The sequence below is a fragment of the Cnephaeus nilssonii genome, assembly GCF_951640355.1.
Source record: "Cnephaeus nilssonii genome assembly, chromosome: 8".
Taxonomy (NCBI): domain Eukaryota; kingdom Metazoa; phylum Chordata; class Mammalia; order Chiroptera; family Vespertilionidae; genus Cnephaeus; species Cnephaeus nilssonii.
This window is the reverse complement of record NC_137079.1, coordinates 29122954-29140789: the sequence shown is the minus strand read 5'-3', so window position 1 is coordinate 29140789 and position 17836 is coordinate 29122954. Positions and strand designations below refer to the sequence as shown.

General features: G+C 44.0%; 1 protein-coding gene across 1 annotated transcript; it reads left to right on the top strand.

The window, feature by feature from the left end:
- The first annotated feature begins 1518 nt into the window (after positions 1 to 1518).
- On the top strand, positions 1519 to 17742 carry PROZ (protein Z, vitamin K dependent plasma glycoprotein). The gene is made up of 8 exons (XM_079779569.1): positions 1519 to 1583; positions 1928 to 2091; positions 4225 to 4249; positions 4882 to 4995; positions 5965 to 6096; positions 7081 to 7166; positions 10798 to 10915; positions 11750 to 17742. Exons 1-8 carry the CDS (start codon positions 1523 to 1525, stop codon positions 12262 to 12264), a joined length of 1215 nt encoding a protein of 404 aa, XP_079635695.1. The 5' UTR covers positions 1519 to 1522; the 3' UTR covers positions 12265 to 17742.
- The last annotated feature ends 94 nt before the right edge of the window (positions 17743 to 17836 follow it).

Here is a 17836-nt window from a genome sequence, read left to right as displayed (position 1 = left end):
GCGAGCAGGACAGGGTAGCTTTATAACAGCGAGATCTGCTGGGCACGTAGCCCGGTGTGCCCGACATCAGGTGTGCCCGACACAGCGCGTGGGAAGGACACCCATACGTCTCTGCTGCAGGGCTCGCCCCGAGTCACTGTGAGGGGTCAGTCGGGCAAATCCAGCTGGCGAGGGCCTGGACACTCCAAAAATGTCAGCATCAAAAGCCCAAAACACGAGGGGAACTGCAGTAATTGGGACTTGGGAGGACAGGAACAGGCTGCAGCGAGAGAGAAGGACGGCCGCAGGGGTTCCTCAACCGCTGCCCCTTAACAGAAGGGTTCCCCTGTAGATGGGGGTGCAGGGGAGAGGAGGGAAGGAGAGAGATAAGTCAGAGATACAGAGACAGACAGACAGACAGAGTTAGGGAAACAGACAGAATGAGCCTGCGCTGGGGTCCCTCCCTTGTGCTGACCCACTTGGTGAGCGGGCGACCAGGAAATAGTAGAGGGTGGGTGTGAGTGCGCTGTCCCCACGGAGTATTAAATCGCCCCGTGGTGCGGGGTGATTCTCGGTTCAAAGACACACGTGGTTCTTACCAAAGGGCCCCGGGTCCACTCTTCCATGTGGCACTTTGCGCCCCGGGAGCCCAGGATGGGCTGGTCTCCTGCTGTGGTGGACTCCGGCCCTTCGCAGAGAAGCTGCTGACCTGGCCCACCCACCACACTGCCCTTCTCCATGCGCCCGGGTCCTCTGCTGCCCCCCTGTGGGCGCCCTCCCGCTCTGACCTCCTCACGGGGCTCCAGGCAGCCCAGCCCTACCTCAGGCCCTTGAGTGTCTTTCTCAGTCACACACACACACCCCCACACACACACACACACACACACACACACACACACACACCACACAGACACGCCCACACACACAGACACACACACACGCACAGACACACACGCCCTGTAAGGCTCGAGGCTCCCTGTGTTCAGATTCCTCTCCCAAAGGAGCCTCTGTGGCTGGCCTGTCTGAAATAGCCCCCATGTGGCTCTGTACCCGCTGATCTGCTCTTCTCTTCCTGGTAGAGAAACGTGACCTTATTTCTCCCTCCCTCCTTCCCCCTCCCCCCAGGCCCAGGACACCTGGCTGTGCACGTGTGCAAGGATGGTTGGCTTTTCCCAGGGCTCTCACCCCATCTCCTTGGACAGGACCCCCTGACTTCACCCCCAACAAGTCGATCCAGCTCTGGCACCTCTATTCCTCACCAAGGCCCTCTTTACTTTGGCTTTTCCTTTCTCTGCCTCACACCAAACTGAAAAATACAAAACTGAAGCAAGCATTTAAAACATTGAATGAGCCCAGTGAAATTCCGGGCAAAATGCCCTCTTAGCGGAAGACACTTCTTTTCCCGTTTTCTGCTTCTGTCCCCTGCTTGGCGCCACGTCTCAGGGCTGGTGGTCGTTTAAGCCAGCAGCCTCCCTGCGTTGTGAGCGGCCCAGGCGGACTTTGGCCCCTGTGTGTGCAGACCTGTCCCTGGGCTGCGGTCAGAATGGCGGGCTGCGTCCGGCTGCTCCTGCTCCTGCTGGGCCTCCACGGCGCTGACCCTGCAGGTGGGTGTCGCCCTCCAGGACAGCGTGGGTTTGGTCAGGGGGCTTTTCCTGGGACAGAGGAGCCCCTGGGTGGCCAGCGGGTCTTCACTCAGCTCCCAGAAGAGCTTCCTGATCTCTTTACAGTTCATGACCAGTATGTGGGAAATGATGGGGTCCCTTGGGGTCCTCCCAGAAGAGATGCCCAGAAAGAATGGGGAGGTGGGAGCTGGTCTGATGGGGACAGGAGAGGCGGCAGCAGGCCTCAGGCTGTGGCAGCGCCATGTACTCGGACTCCCAGGGAGCGGGCATTGTAGTCCTTGGGGAAGTCCATCAAGGCTGACCTCCCTTCTTATCTTGCTCCGCAGTATTTCTTTCTACCTCAAAAGCAAATGAAGTTCTGGTAAGATGGAAGCGTGCTGGCTCCTATCTTTTGGAAGAGATCTTTGAGGGACATTTGGAAAAAGAATGTTATGAAGAAATTTGTGTCTATGAAGAAGCAAGAGAAGTATTTGAAGATGACGAGACCACTGTATGTACCCCCACCGTGAACTCACACACTTTCTGATTATTCCAGTTTCTGTTGCCTGAGAGGGCATACTTTCTCAAAAAGACGGAGCTAAATTAATAACCTGTTTACTTACCTGTGAGGCTGACTTAATCCTAATGTTACGGATGAGGAAACAGAGACAGAGAAGTGAAATAATTTTCCCATCTAGTACGTAGGGGACCCGGATACTAACTCAGTTCCACACCCCTAAGCGCCTTCTTCTGATCAAGCACATTAGCACATTGATTAACTTACTCATCACAAACATCAGTCAGCTTGTCGTGACGCTGACAGAATTTGATATTTTTAATAGAGACCTAATTGCTTCAATATATCAACAGATTTTTAAGGAACAAAAAGCCGCTCTAGAGTGCCTATATAGTAAAAATATCTCTCATAATCTATCATTTGGATTAAAACTGACTATATATATATATATATATATATATATATATATACTCTAAATAATATAGGCAAACAATTCTTGCTTATTCATAAGCTTATCAGAAGATAAAGAAGTCAAATCTGACAGGTCTCATACGTAAAATATTTAATAAAGATCTCCTAGTTTTACATATAACAGTAGCAATATTTAAAGTTACATATAACAGTAGCAATATTTAAAGTTATTCTGAATAAAATATCGACCTGTTTCCCTAGTATATTTTTAAAATCATTGTTTCTTGCATGCTTATCTATGTCCTCTTAATTTTACATCATCCAGGTTGTTACAAGTCCAAGTATGATTGGGAGATAGTAACCACTTGTTTATGTTCTAGGCTTTAGTTCCTAGTAATTATCCTAATTTTAGATACCCTAATTTTATATATGAGAGAACTCTTCTGAAATAGACCATCTTTTCTAAAACTAGGAGAAATTAAAACTTCCTGGTAAAAGGAAAATTGTGGGGTTTTCTTATTTTTCAATTACAGTTGACATTCACTATTACTTTATATTAGTTTCAGATTAACAGCCTAGTGGTTAGATACTTATATAATTTAGGAAGTGTTCCCCCAATAAATCTAGTACCCATCTAACACCCTACATAATTATTACAATGTTATTAATATTATTGACTATATTCCCTATGCTGTACTTTACATCCTCATGACTACTCTGAAACTACCAATTTGTACAACTTTTTTTAAAAATTCTCATTCGAGGATATGTTTTTATTGATTTGAGAGAGAGAGGAAGGAATTGAGAGAGAGAGAAAGAGAGAGACATGAGAGAGAAATATTGATTGGTTGCCTCCTGCACACACCTCAACTGGGGATAGAACCCTCAACCTTTTGATGTACAGGATGACATTCCAACCAACTGAGCCACTCAGCCAGTGTTATCCATTTGTACTTCTTAATTATTTCACCTTTTTCTCCCATCCCCCTACCCCCACTCCCACCTGGCAACTGTCAGTCTGTTCTCTGCATCTATGAGTCTGTTTCTGTTTTCTTTGTTCGTTTATCTTGTTCTTTAGATTCCACACATAAGTGAAACCATAGGGTATTTGTCTTTCTCTGTCTAGCTTATCACTTAGCATAATACCCTCTAGGTCCATCCGGAAAATTGTCCTCTTAATTTGACACCATTCAGGTTGTTACAAGTCCAAGTGTGATTGGGAGATGGCAACCACTTGTTCACATTCTAGGCTTTAATTCCGAGTAATTATCCTAATTTTAGACACCCTCACCCAAACTAACCTTACACATACACATACCCGCTTTTGGTTGTTGTTTCATTGGCTTATAAAAAAAAAAAAGGGGTGTTAGTTTTTTGTATCTACATCATGCACTCTGTAGACTAGGACAAGAATGAAAACTGTACCCCTGCAGGAGGGGAAGGTGACCTTGGGAGGCGGTGGTCATGGTGTTTGTACCACATCACAGACTATTATTTCTTCTTCCTTAAATAGGTTACAGTAAATACACATGAAATAGGATATGTTCCATGTATATTAAATAAAACATTAAATAGATCATTTTGCATTCTCTGTTTCAACCAGTATTTTTCTATTAAGTGGATAAAATCAACATTTGTTATCTTTAAGCCAATTGATGGGAGAAAATATTAAAAAAAATCATCTATTTGTAACCCTTTTATATTTTAATTTTACAGGATGAGTTTTGGGAAAGTTATATGGGTAAGTGGCCTCAACTCTTGCAAGGATTATTTCTTCTTTTTCCTTAAGATGAGGTAAGTCATTCCACATTTCAAACTTAGGCACCTGGACACTCCCTGAGGACAAGGACGAGGAGAAGGGTGGGAAAGTTCCCAAGGTCCTGGGGAGTCAGGGAGAAGCTCCCTTGGGGGTTCGGGAGGCAGAGGCCAGAGGGTCCCCATCCTGAGCCGCTCCTCTCATTCCTGGGGCCTCACAGGCTCCCTGGGGCCTCTTGCTGAAGGGTCAGAACCTGGTTAATTTGAGGAAAGTGACAGCTCATCGTAGGCTTAGGGGATGCTGGGTGTCCCTTTAGGAGGAGCTCCCAGAAGACCACAGTGACTGAGAGCCATGGGGATGGGCGAGGGGAATTAGAAGAGCTGGGGCAACCAGCGACAGTCACCCATCACCATGGTCACTCAGCAAAGAAAGAAGAAGGTGGAGGGGGACTTAGACAAACATTGTGGGCACACGTGACTGGTGGGACCCCAGGGGACACATGAGGAGCCCCTGACAGCCTAATCCAGCCTCCTGGTGTCCTGGGCAGCAGGGCCAGGGGACATCAGGAGGAACTGGATGATTCCACCTGCACAAGGTTCTCACATCCCTCTTGACAGGTGGCTCCCCATGCACCTCCCAGCCCTGCCTCAACAACGGGTCGTGCCAGGACAACATCCGCAGCTACACCTGCACTTGCTCCTCGGGCTACGAGGGCAAGGACTGTGCCTTTGGTGAGTCCCCAGACACCCTGACCCACCCCAACCATACAGAGATGGGCTCCCAGGAGTGAGCAAAGGGTGCCTGTGGGAACCTAGTTCCGACCCAATTCTCCACTGGAAACCATTCTGTGAATGGCCCTCCTGCCTTCCAAACACGCCTCCCTACAGTTTCCACGGCTTAGAGTCCCCTCCTTGTCCTCCCAAACCCAGCCCTCCCTAACCCATTTACAATCTACTCTCCAGAATTCCTGGAACCTGACCCACCCCAAGCAGGGTGATGGGATCTGGAGGGTCCCTCTGTAAGGGGGAATCACACACAGGCTGGCTCAGAGGTAGGCATGGGTGTGAGATTTACAGCTTCATGAACTAATATTCCTTGTGGGAGTGGGGAGAAATTAATTTCCTATCAATAATTATCAGATATGGAAATAAATTCACTTAATCCTTTCAATGCCTCTGGTCAATACAGAGTCAGTTTTCTGGGGGAAAATATTATTCCCAGCCCAGATCTCTCCTCTGAAGTCCATCTTTCTCCTCTAACTGCCACCTTGAGAGCCCCACGTAATGTTTTGCAGACATCCCAAACCTAACACATGCCAAAGCAAGATTTTGATCCTCATCCCAGCTGCTCAACCACCCACATGGGGTCCCACTAGATCCTTCCCATCCCACATCCCCACCTGTAGCAGGAAGTGAAAGTTGGGAAAATGGGCAGGTGCCTTGCAATATGTACACATATATCCATGACCAAGTTACATTTTCTGAGGACAAATACAAGGTTTGTCACTCACTGAACCTTTGATTTCTCCATGCACATTCCTGAAGACATGGGAAGTGTGGGAAGTGCTTCTATGGGGAACCAAAAATCTGAAAATAATGAGAACATTTGGACTAAAAAGCCAGAGCCCCAGGGCGCACGGAAATTTAAAAATGACTCTTTCCATGTTAGCACTTCTGGTTTTCCCTTTATTTCCCTTTCAGCTAAAAATGAATGTCACCTATTGAGGACTGATGGGTGTCAACACTTTTGCCACCCGGGACAGGACTCCTACATTTGCAGCTGTGCACAGGGGTATAAACTGGGCCAAGACTACAAATCGTGCATCCCACATGGTGAGTTCTCAATCAATGAGAAGTGAGAAAAGGTGGTCTCTCCCTTTCCTACCCTGTCGGCTCCCATACACACCCCCACTCCTCCTACAATAACATTTGAAAAGCCACCTCTTATCTATGAGATGAGGAGTCACTATGAAGCAGCCAGCCCTCCCTACCTCCATGCTGAAGCTTGCCTGGGTCCTAGCAGTATCTTAGCTAATCTGCAAACACCGAGAGCAGGTGATTTAACTTCACCTGTGGCCCCATAAGTTATCCTATACAATAAAAGCCTAATATGCTAAGTCTGGTCATCCAGTCGTCCGTTCAACCAATCAAAGCATAATATGCTAATAAAATGCTAAGGCCACTCAACTGCTCGCTATAATGTGCACTGACCACCAGGGGGCAGACACTCCAACTGCTAGGTTAGCTTGCTGCTGGGGTCCGGCCAAGTGGGACTGAGCGAGGCAGGCTGGACACGCCCTGGAGCCCTCCCGAGGCCCCTCCCCAGCTGGCCAACCTCACGTGTCCCTCCGCGGCCCTGATCATGGATGGGTGGGTGGGAGGTAATCAACCAAAGACCATCCTATATAATAAAAGGCTAATATGCAAATCGACCGAGTGGCAGAATGACCGGTCGCTATGACGCCACTGACCACCAGGGGGCAGATGCTCAACGCAGGAGCTGCCCCCTGGTGGTCAGTGCACTCCCACAGGGGGAGCACTGCTCAGCTAGAAGCCCAGCTCATGGCTGGCAAGTGCAGCTGCAGTGGCAGGAGCCTTTCCCACTTCTGCAGCAGTGCTAAGGATGTCCGACTGACGGCTTAGGCCTGCTCCTGAGGGACCCCCCAGAGTGCATGAATTTCATGCACTGGGCCTCTAGTCTCAAAATAATGGGCATGAAGAAGCCATATTCAAGTAGTGAACACCATTTGAGTAGATACAACCCGATGTTTGACTTGGAAGGCACTGACTTTTCTTATGTTGTCACCATGAATGAAGACAAGTGTGTGTGTGGAATCCTGAATTCTGAGGGCATCAGGGCAACACAGAGGAGCAGGCGGAATCTTCAGATTTTCCCATGGCAGGTAACAGAAACATTTCATAAACATGTTTTTCATTTTTAGTTACAGGTTTCATCCTACTTGTCATTTCCATGGTCTTTGCCAACCAAATAGAAACATAATGACTAAGTGAAAGAGGCATTTTTGATTTAAGTGAACCATTAACTTATCTCAAAGTCCTACTTCAGAGCACTTTCTAATGCCGAATTTACAACTTTAGGGGTCTTCATTCTTTCACCAAATAAAAACACAGTTTTATTGATAGCCACCCTGGGCCCAATGTCATTACTCTCAGACCATAGGTATCCTGGAGTTGCACTTGGGTGGGTGAGGTGACAGGGGCCTGGTGAGGGACCACAGGGAAGGCAGGCGGCCAGAGTTAAGGACACGGGTTCTCCACTCCCCAGCCCCCTAGCTGGAACTCCAGCTCCACTACTGTGCGGAGGAAATTTCTCTACTTTGGCATTCATTTTTGTTATTTTCTGATTTCCCCCCTTGACTGGTTTAGAAGTTAAACATTCTATTTATATTTAACTAGAGGCCCGATGCACAAAATTTGTGCAAGAGTAGGCCTTCCTTCCCCCGGCTGCCAGCACGAGCTTCCCTCTGGCACCTGGGACCCGGGCTTCCCTCGCAGCCCCAGCTTCATCCAGAAGGCTGTCCAGTCTAATTAGCATATTATGCTTTTATTATTATAGATGGCCACTCTTGACATTTAAAGATTCACTTATATCATGCCAATATATAGTTAGTATTTTCATCCCCCCTCCAACTTATTTCAAGCACCTCACAACAGCCATCTACTATTTTAACCAGCATTTCAGTCTTTTCTTACTTTTTTAGTAATTCCATAAAATAAGCATCACTTTTATTATTATGGCTTATACCACCAATGTGGATTTTAATTTACATATGCTTGCCATTTTTCTTGCTTCTAATGCAGATCATCTCCTTTTTTATTTGTACACCTTTTTTTTAATGTATGCCTTTTTTGTTTGTTTGTGGGGTGTTTTTTGTTGTTGTTGTTAATCCTCACCAGAGGATATTTTTCCATTGATTTTCAGAGAGTGGAAGGGAGGAAGGGAGAGGGGGAGAGAGAGAAACATCAACGTGAGAGAGACACATCGATTGGTTGCCTTCTGCAGCACCCCAGCCAGGATCTGGCCTGCAACCCAGGTTCATGTCCTTGACCAGGAATTGAACCTGAGACTCTTCAGTCCATGGGCCAACAGTCTAACCACTGAGTTACACCAGCCAGGCCCTGAAGTACACCCTTTAGAATAGCCCTGTCAATAGAAATATAATGTAAGCTGCATATGTAACTGAAATTTCCTAGTCACACTAATGAAAGTAAAGCAGATCAAGTGAATTTAGATAATGACTTTTATTTACCAGTACTCCAATATGTCTAAATACTATTATTTCAACATGTAACAAATATAAAAAAATGAGATATTTACATCTTTTCTTCATTACTAATCTTTGACATCTGGGGTGTGTTTTACACTTGGAGAACATTCAATTTGGACCAGTCACCTGTCAAATGCTCAGTAACCACATGTGACTGCCGCGTTGGACAGCCTAGCTTTAGCAGTTTCTCTACAGGGTCTGTGAGTAATGCACCTCGGTGTGTGTGTGTCGAACACGTTAAGCCGGTTGAGCCAGCAGAATCACTGGCTGCTGGGAGGAGGCCTACACAGACAATTGAAGAGAGCTCAGTGACCACTGCAATGACCCGGATTTGAAAGGAGACTGAGTGAAGGGAGATAAAATGACGGAAAGGGACAAAACCAGAATGGTCCAGTTATCAGCTGGTGAACTTGGTCTTCTGTTACCTTTTCTCCTTGTTCTCTCTCTTTTTTTAAAAAAATATTTTTTATTGATTTTTTACAGAGAGGAAGAGAGAGGGATAGAGAGTTAGAAACATCGATGAGAGAGAAACATCGATCAGCTGCCTCCTGCACACTCACTGCTGGGTATGTGCCCGCAACCAAGGTACATGCCCTTGACCGGAATCGAACCTGGGACCCTTGAGTCCGCAGACCGATGCTCTATCCACTGAGCCAAACTAGTTAGGGCAGTTCTCTTTTTTAAAATTAAATTTATTGACGTGACATTGGTTAAGAGGATCATATTCCTTAAGCTTTCTAAGACCCCCTTATTCATACTTGCATTCTTATAATCTTCATCAATGCACTAAGGCAGACCTCAGCACATGGGGAGTGGGGACTGGTGGATGGATGACTGTATGCAATCAACCTTCATGACGACAGTGGTGGTCTAGTTCTGCCAAGCACACTGTTCTAACAGCCCACTCAAGGGGACCTTAGTGGCCATTTTCATCTATGGAAGTAGTGTTAGTACCAACAAGACCAGGAGCTATTACCTGTGAGGTAAGCATTCTCTACATACAAATCAAACACGTTTGCAGACACACTTATATAGGCAAGCTAAATACTATTAGATTTTCACTCTGGTACAATAAGTAGTTCTGAAATTATTTAACTGAATTAACTGGCCTAGGATATAATAGTTGAAAATTATCGTTACAACTTGTTTCTTCCATTCTAGGTAAGAAATTGACACTGTGTTCCACTGCATTTTACTACAAGTCTAGCACACTGATGCTGAAAATGCCATCTTCCCTCAAACTTGGTGTTATCCACCTATAAAATATAGTAATACAAGAGTTGTAGTGAGGATTAAAGAAAATGCACCTGACTTATGTAGGTAGTTAATTAATGGTAACTATTATTAATAAGCACTTAAGATTTCCAGAAATGAGGCTACATTAAATTTGAAAAACATTTATACTTTGCTTAGCATTTTTCATTTTATTAAGCTACTAAAAATTATAATCAACATTTCTTGAGCCAGCACCTGTGCTATGAGGGTACATTTTTTTTTCTTTTAATCCACAAAATAACCTCACATTTCATCTCGTTATAGTGTTTGTTCTGAAATCTCCCTGGTCTGGTATTAACACTATTGATTAGTGTTAGCATGTAATCCGCCCCCAATCTTTTAAATTATATTTACAGTATGTTTTATAGGCAGTATATAGTTGGCTTTTAATTTATCGGATATTTAGACCATTTTCTACTTATCTAGGTAGGCTTAAATTCATAATTTTGCTATTTGTTTTGTATTTTTCCCATCTGGTCTTTCCTCTTTTCTTTTTTCTGCCTTCTATTGAATTACTTAATTTTTTATTGTTTTACCTTGTTAGATAATTGACTAGAATTGTTTTGCTTAGTGGCTGCTTTAGGCTACATTATACATCTTTGCTTTGTCAGTCCACTGTACCTTCAACTGACACTCCCTCAATGGCTGTCTTTGGAGCCTATATTCGTTTTTTTCTTTTTAAATATATTTTTATTGATTCCAGAGAGGGAGAGTTAGAAACATCAATGATGAGAGAGAATCATTGCTTGTCTGCCTCTTGCATGCCCCCGGCTGGGGATCAAGCCCACAACCAGGGCATGTGCCCTTGACCAGAATCGAACCCGGCACCCTTGAGTCCACAGGCCAAAAGAGCCAAACTGGCTAGGGCTGGAGTCCATATTCTTAACCACCAGACTATACTGCCCCTAATCCTGCTAATTGTCACCACTAGCTATTGTCTGTCTTGTTTTTTGTGTTTGTTTTTTTTAAGGTAAAACTAATAGATTCCAAAGGAAAAGACTTCTGTGGTGGTGTTATAATACAGGAAAATTTTGTGCTGACAACAGCAAAATGTTCACTGTTACACAGAAATATCAGTGTGAAAACAAGTAAGTATTTTAGCACTCATTTTTATAAGACCATGTTGGAAATAAACAGTATCCTATGTAGAATGAAAATTTAAAAACTAGAATTTTGCTTTTAATGCAATATAGAACCGAATTTAGCTTCAATACTACTGAGCTACTTATAAAGTGAGAAAGCATATGTAAAATACCTAGTGGAATGTCTAGGCATAGCAAGCAGACAAATGCTAATATTCAGTCTGAGGCAGTCACAGCTGATAAAAACATAACATAATTTGATACCGAAATGGAGAGGCTGTGTTATAAGGCAGATACTTGACTAAAAGTCAGAAGATCTGGGTTCAGACTCCCCTGTCACCCAAGGCCACGCCTGTGATGTGGAGCTCACCACCTAACTTGTCTGTGCCTCAGTCCTCATCAGTGAAAAAATGGGCAGTAACTTCTGTCCTGTAGGGAGGTCACAGAGGTTCAGTGATAATCTGGGAAAGTGCTCTATTATGATTCTGAAGAACCTTATTATATTTCACTCCTCATCCTTGAGTATTTTTCAGTCAACAAAATGTCAACCTGAAAAACTACTTCTGAACGGCCTAGTTTTGATTAGCTTGAAGAAGTTCCCCTAGTTTATTTACCACTTCACCAAAATAACACATTTTGATTTTTTAAAGGAGGAGTATGAGGAATTAGTTGGAATACTTCATTCCACAGATGAAGAAAGATCAGCACAATTAGCCATGGCATGTTTTATCGTGCCCAGCCTCTGCCTTGTCACAGGGTTCACTGAGAAATTAGTTTCATTATTGTAACCTGAAAACCAGACTTTAGGTTACAAAAGCCAGTGATTGTCCATTATTTCAGATTTTCCTAGAACGACCAAGGACCCACTGACGATCGAGGTGAAGCGCGTCCATGTGCACATGATGTACGAGGAGGAGACGGGGGACAATGACATTTCGCTCTTGGAGCTGGAGCTGCCCATCCGGTGCCCAGACATGGGGCTCCCCGTCTGTATGCCTGAGCAGGACTTTGCGGAGCGCATCCTCATCCCGGGGACACAGGGCCTCCTCATTGGCTGGACATCCAATGGCTCTGAGCTGGGCAATGTGCCGATGCAGCTGCCCGTCACACACATGGACAGCGAGGAGTGTGGCAGAGCCCTGAATGTGACAGTCACTACGAGGACGTACTGCGAGAGGGGAGCGGCAGCCGGAGGGGTGCAGTGGGCGGAAGGGAGCATGGTCGCCAGAAAGCACAAAGGCACCTGGTTCCTGACAGGGATTCTGTGCTCGGTGCCCACAGCAGAGTACGGACAGGAGTTTCTTCTCACCAAGGTTTCAAGATACTCACTCTGGTTTAGACAAATCATGAAGTGACTGAACCCAGCTAAGCCTCAAGAATAAAAGATGTGGTGGGATTACACACCTTAACTGCAAGCATGGAGTTAAATTAAAATTTCACAGCAAAAACGGTTGTGACTGCCTCAGGACAACCCACTTGGTCTACAAACCATCAATAACTGCTTATGAAAGCGATTTTAAACCGGTATGCTGCAAGAATTTTTAAAACATGCAATACCTGACTATTTTGGTCAGGGGCAAGGACCTCTTTTCCCTTAGACTGTCAAATTAAAAAAAATGTCAATAGCCAACATAACAATAGTCGTCCAGTGTGAATGAATCAAAATTATTTTTGTCAGATTGGCAAAAAATATATTTTTTGGTGTACTGCAGAATTTTATTAATTAGTTTGTGTGTGCCATGAGATGAAAAAGGTTGAAAATCGCTGGCTTATGAGCTCATTACTGAGTACTGTGAAAAGTTTTTTGCTTGCGACTTTTTATCTAAAGAGAGATTTTAAGAGAATGGGAGACAAGAGGGACCTCATAGTTGTGCCAGGTTTGCCAATTGCCCATGAGTGAAAGGGTTGCTCAGTGTTGGAAGAAGACATTAGAAAAGTCAGCACAGGAGAAAATATCACAGAAGAATAGTTTATGGTTTTAGAGAAAGAATCAGGAAGCATGAGGTTAGAAGACGATGGACAACATGGGGCCTTTAAACAGGGCCATGTGCTCAGAAAGGCACTTCCTGTGGAGGGAAACCTCCCGGACAGGTTCCAGGGAGCTGCTGGATGAGGGCCGTGCTCAGCCTCTCCACTCTGCTTCTGAACCAGCTAGCTGACTCTGTTATGTAACCCCTTTGTGCCTCTCTCCTGGGCTCTAAATGGAACAATAAAAGCATCTACCAACCAGGCCTGAGTTAAAAAGTAGAACAGTGTTCAATCACAGTGATTATCTATTAGCATCGTGAAGACCGCAGCTTTGACACCACTGGAAAGACAGAACTCAAGTCCAGTCCCAAACCGTGCTTCCCTGAGGACCAGAACTCCACAGGGGGTCCGAGTTTGTGCCAAAATGAAAAGTGAGAGCAATGGATAGAAATGATGTTTACTTTTAAATTAATCTCTTAGTTCTTTTTTAAGTTAAGGAAGTACTAGCAAAACTGCTCCTCCACTAAGTACATCTGATTTCCAGGCCCATTTCTTTGAGTGAAATGAAAGAGCTTCCGAGGCTAACTGCTCTGCAGACCAGCGGTGGAGAGAGCAGCTCTAACTCCAGACGCACATGCAGGGTGACGGTGGGCTGCTGAGGGCTCATTATACAGAGTTGTTGAAGAGCAGAGAGGATATTTTTAAGGAATTAAAAATGTGAGTTGAGAAATCAACGACAATAAAAACAATGAAAAAAATCAAACACTTGGAGGCTAAATAGCATGCTATTAAACAATGATTGGGTTACCAAAAAGATCAAAGAAAAAATAAAAAGCATCCTGGCAACAAACAACAATGAAAACACAAAAATCTAAAATCTATGGGACACAGTGAAAGGAGTCTTGAAAGGGAAGTTCATAGCTCTACAGGCCTACCTAAAAAAAAACCCAAGAAAAAATGGTAATAAATTATCTAACCCTAAAACTCAAAGAATTAGAGAGCAACAAGAAAAGCCCAGAGTGCCCTAGCCAGTTTGGCTCACTGGATAGAGCGTTGGCCTGGGGACTGAAGGGTCCCAGGTTCGATTCCGGTCAAGGCCATGTACCTTGGTTGCAGGCACATCCCCAGTAGGGGGTGTGCAAGAGGCAGCTGATCGATGCTTCTCTCTCATCGATGTTTCTAACTCTTTATCCCTCTCCCTTCCTCACTGTAAAAAATCAATAAAATATATTAAAAAACAAACAAACAGAAAAGCCCAGAGAAGGAAGGAAATAATAAAGATCAGAAAAGAAATAAACGACATCGAGACCCAAAAAGACAATACAAAAGATCAATAAAACCATTAGCTGGTTCTTTGAAAGGATAAACAAGACTGATGAACCTCTAGCCAGGCTCACCAAGAAGTAAAGAGAGAGGACCTAAATAAAATAAAAAATGAAAGAGGTGAAGTAACAACCAACCCCACAGAAATACAAAGGATTATGAAAAATTACTATGAACAACTCTATTCCAATAAACTGGACAACCTAGACAAAATGGACATATTCTTAGAAAAATACAAGCTTCCAAAACTCAATCAGGAAGAATAAAAAAATCTCACTAGGCCGATAACTACCGAAGAAATTGAAGCAGTAATCAAAAATCTTCCAGCCCTGGTCCGGGCGGCTTTACAGGGGAGTTCTACCAAGCATTCAAAGAAGAACTAAAACCTATCTTCCTCAAACTATTCCAAAAAATTCAAGAGGAAGGCACACTTCCAAGCTCTTTCTATGAAGCCAGCATTACCCTAATTCCAAAACCAGATAAAGACTCCACAAAGAAAGAGAACTACAGGCCAATATCCTTGATGAACATATATGCTAAAATCCTCAACAAAATTCTAGCAAATCAGATCCAGCATTACATTAGAAAGATCATACAACAGGACCAAGTGGGATTTATTCAGGGCATGCAAGGATGGTACAATATCCACAAATCAATAAATGTGATACATCACATAAACAAATTGAGACAAAAATCACATAATCATATCAATCGATGCAGAAAAAGCATTTGACAAAAATCCAACACCCTTTCTTGATAAAAACTCTCAGCAAAGTGGGAATAGCAGGATCATACCTCAATATAATAAAAGCCTTATATGACAAACCTACAGCCAACATCATACTCAATGGGCAAAAACTAAATTCATTTCCCCTAAGAACAGGAACAAGACAGGGATGCCCACTTTCACCACTCCTGTTTGATATAGTACTGGAAGTGCTAGCCATAGCGATCAGACAAGAAGAAGAAATAAAAGGCACCCAAATTGGAAAAGAAGTAAAACTGTCCTTATTCGCAGATGAATGATACTGTACATAGAAAACCCCAAAGACTCCATCAAAAAACTACTAGACTTAATAAATGAATTCGGCAATGTAGCAGGATACAAAATCAATACCCAGAAATCTATGGCTTTTGTGTACACCAACAATGAACTCACAGAAAGAGAAACTAAAAAAAAATCCCATTTACCATTGCACCAAAAAAATTAAGATACCTAGGAATAAACTTAACTAAGGAGATAAAAGACCTGTACTCGGAAAACTATAGGACATTGAAAAGAGATAGAGGAAGACATAAACAAAAGGAAGAACATACCGTGTTCATGGATTGGTAGAATCAATATCATTAAAATGTCCATAATACCCAAAGCAATTTATAGATTTAATGCAATCTGCATTAAAATATCAATTCATAGACCTAGAACAAACTTTCCAAAAATTCATCTGGAATAAAAAAAGACCCCGAATAGCCCCAGCAATCCTGAAAAAGAAGAACAAAGTTGGAGGGATCACAAGACCAGATAGATCAAGCTATATTACAAAGCAACGGTTCTCAAAACTGCCTGGTACTGGCACAAGAACAGACATATAGATCAATGGAACAGAACAGGGAACCCAGAGATAGACCCAAGCCATTATGCTCAATTAATATTTGACAAAGGAGGCAAGAGCATACAATGGAGTCAAGACAGTCTCTTCAATAAATGGTGCTGGGAAAATTGGTCAGATACATGCGAAAAAATGAAACTAGATTACCAACTTACACTATATGCAAAAACAAACTCAAAATGGTTAAAGGACTTAAATGTAAGACAGGAAACCATAAAAATCTTAGAAGACTCCATAGCCAGCAAAATATCAGACATATGTTGTAGCATTATCTTTACCAATACAGCTCCTAGGGCAATGGAAACTAAGGAGAAAATAAACAAATGGGACTAAATCAAAATAAAAAACTTCTGCACAGCAAAAAAAAAACACACACACACACAAAAAAAACCATCAACAAAACATCAAGAAAGCCCACTGCATGGGATAACATATTTGCCAATGCTATTTCAGATAAGGGTTCAATCTCCAAAATTTACAGGGAACTCCTACAACTTAACAAAAGGAAGATAAAAAATCCAATAAAAAAATGGGCAATGGACCTAAATAGATACTTTTCGAAAGAGGACATACAATAGGCCGAGAGACATATGAAAATGTGTTCAAAGTCACTAATCATCCAAGAGATGCAAATCAAAACAACAATGAGGTACCATCTCACACCTGTCAGAATGGCTATCATCAACAAATCAACAAATAATAAGTGCTGGGGCGGATGTGGTGAAAAAGGAACCCTTGTGCACTGCTGGTGGGAATGCAGACTGGTGCAGCCACTGTGGAGAACAGTATCAAGTTTCCTCAAAAAGTTAAAAATGGAACTCCCATGTGACCCAGTAATCCCACTTCTAGGAATATATCCCAAGAAACCAGAAACACCAATCAGAAAGGATATATGCACCCCTATGTTCATAGCAGCACAATTTACAATGGCTAAGATTTGGAAACAGCCTAAGTGCCTACCAGCAGATGAGTGGATTAAAAAACTGTGGTACATCTACACAATGGAATACTACGCTGCTATAAAAAAGAAGGAACGTTTACCATTTGCAATAGCATGAATGGAACTGGAGAGCATTATGCTAAGCAAAATAAGCCAGTTGGAGAAAGATAAATATCACATGATCTCACTCATATCTATAGCCTATCTAATAAAAGAGTAATATGCAAATTGACCATCACTCCAAGACACAAGATGGCTGCCCCCATGTGCTCAAAGATGGCTGCCCTCATGTGGACACAAGATGGTCGCCACAAGATGGCTGGCAGGGGAGGGCAGTAGTGGGCAGTTCGGGGTGACCAGGCCAACAGGGGAGGGCAGTTAGGGGCAATCAGGCCGGCAGGGGAGCAGTTAGGCGTCGATCAGGCTGGCAGTAGAGTGGTTAGGGGGTGAACTGGCTGGCAGGCAGAAGCGGTTAGGGGCAATCAGGCAGAGGCAGGCGAGTGGTTGGGAGCCAGCAGTCCTGGATTGGGCCTAAACGGGAGGTCGGACATCCCTCAAGGGGTTCCAGATTGGAGAGGGTGCAGGTTGGGCTGAGGGACAACCCCCCGGCCCCGTGCACGAATTTCATGCACTGGGCCTCTAGTATATATATAAAAGGCTAATATGCAAATTTTCCCCTCATGAGTTCGACTGGGAGACTAGGAGTTCAATGGCTCGCAGTGACGTGTGCTGACCACCAGGGGGTGGCATGGAACTAATGAAGGCCCGGCCAACAGCCAGCAGCCGGGAAGGAAGGCCCTGGTCGGCCCTGATTGCCGGCCAGGGGGACCCTACCTGGGCACGAATTTCGTGCACCAGGCCTCTAGTGTGGGATATAATGATCAACATAAATTAGATCCAGAGACAAGGTGGCACTGAGCAGACCGTCCAACCTCAGGGAGAAGGTAGGGGAACGGGGGTTAGAGAGCAACCAAAGGACTTGTATACATGCATATTAGCATAACCAATGGACACAGACACTGGGGCGGTGGGGGCTTGCCCTCGAGGGCGGGAGTGGACAGGGGGGTTAATCGGAGGAAAAAAGGA

Excerpts from the sequence above, each read along its gene's own strand:
- PROZ (XM_079779569.1), top strand. The coding sequence starts at position 1,523 with ATGGCGGGCTGCGTCCGGCTGCTCCTGCTCCTGCTGGGCCTCCACGGC. Across the intron at positions 1,584-1,927 it reads CCACGGCGCTGACCCTGCAG|TATTTCTTTCTACCTCAAAA; the intron begins GTGGGTGTCGCC and ends CTTGCTCCGCAG. Across the intron at positions 4,250-4,881 it reads GTTTTGGGAAAGTTATATGG|GTGGCTCCCCATGCACCTCC; the intron begins GTAAGTGGCCTC and ends CCCTCTTGACAG.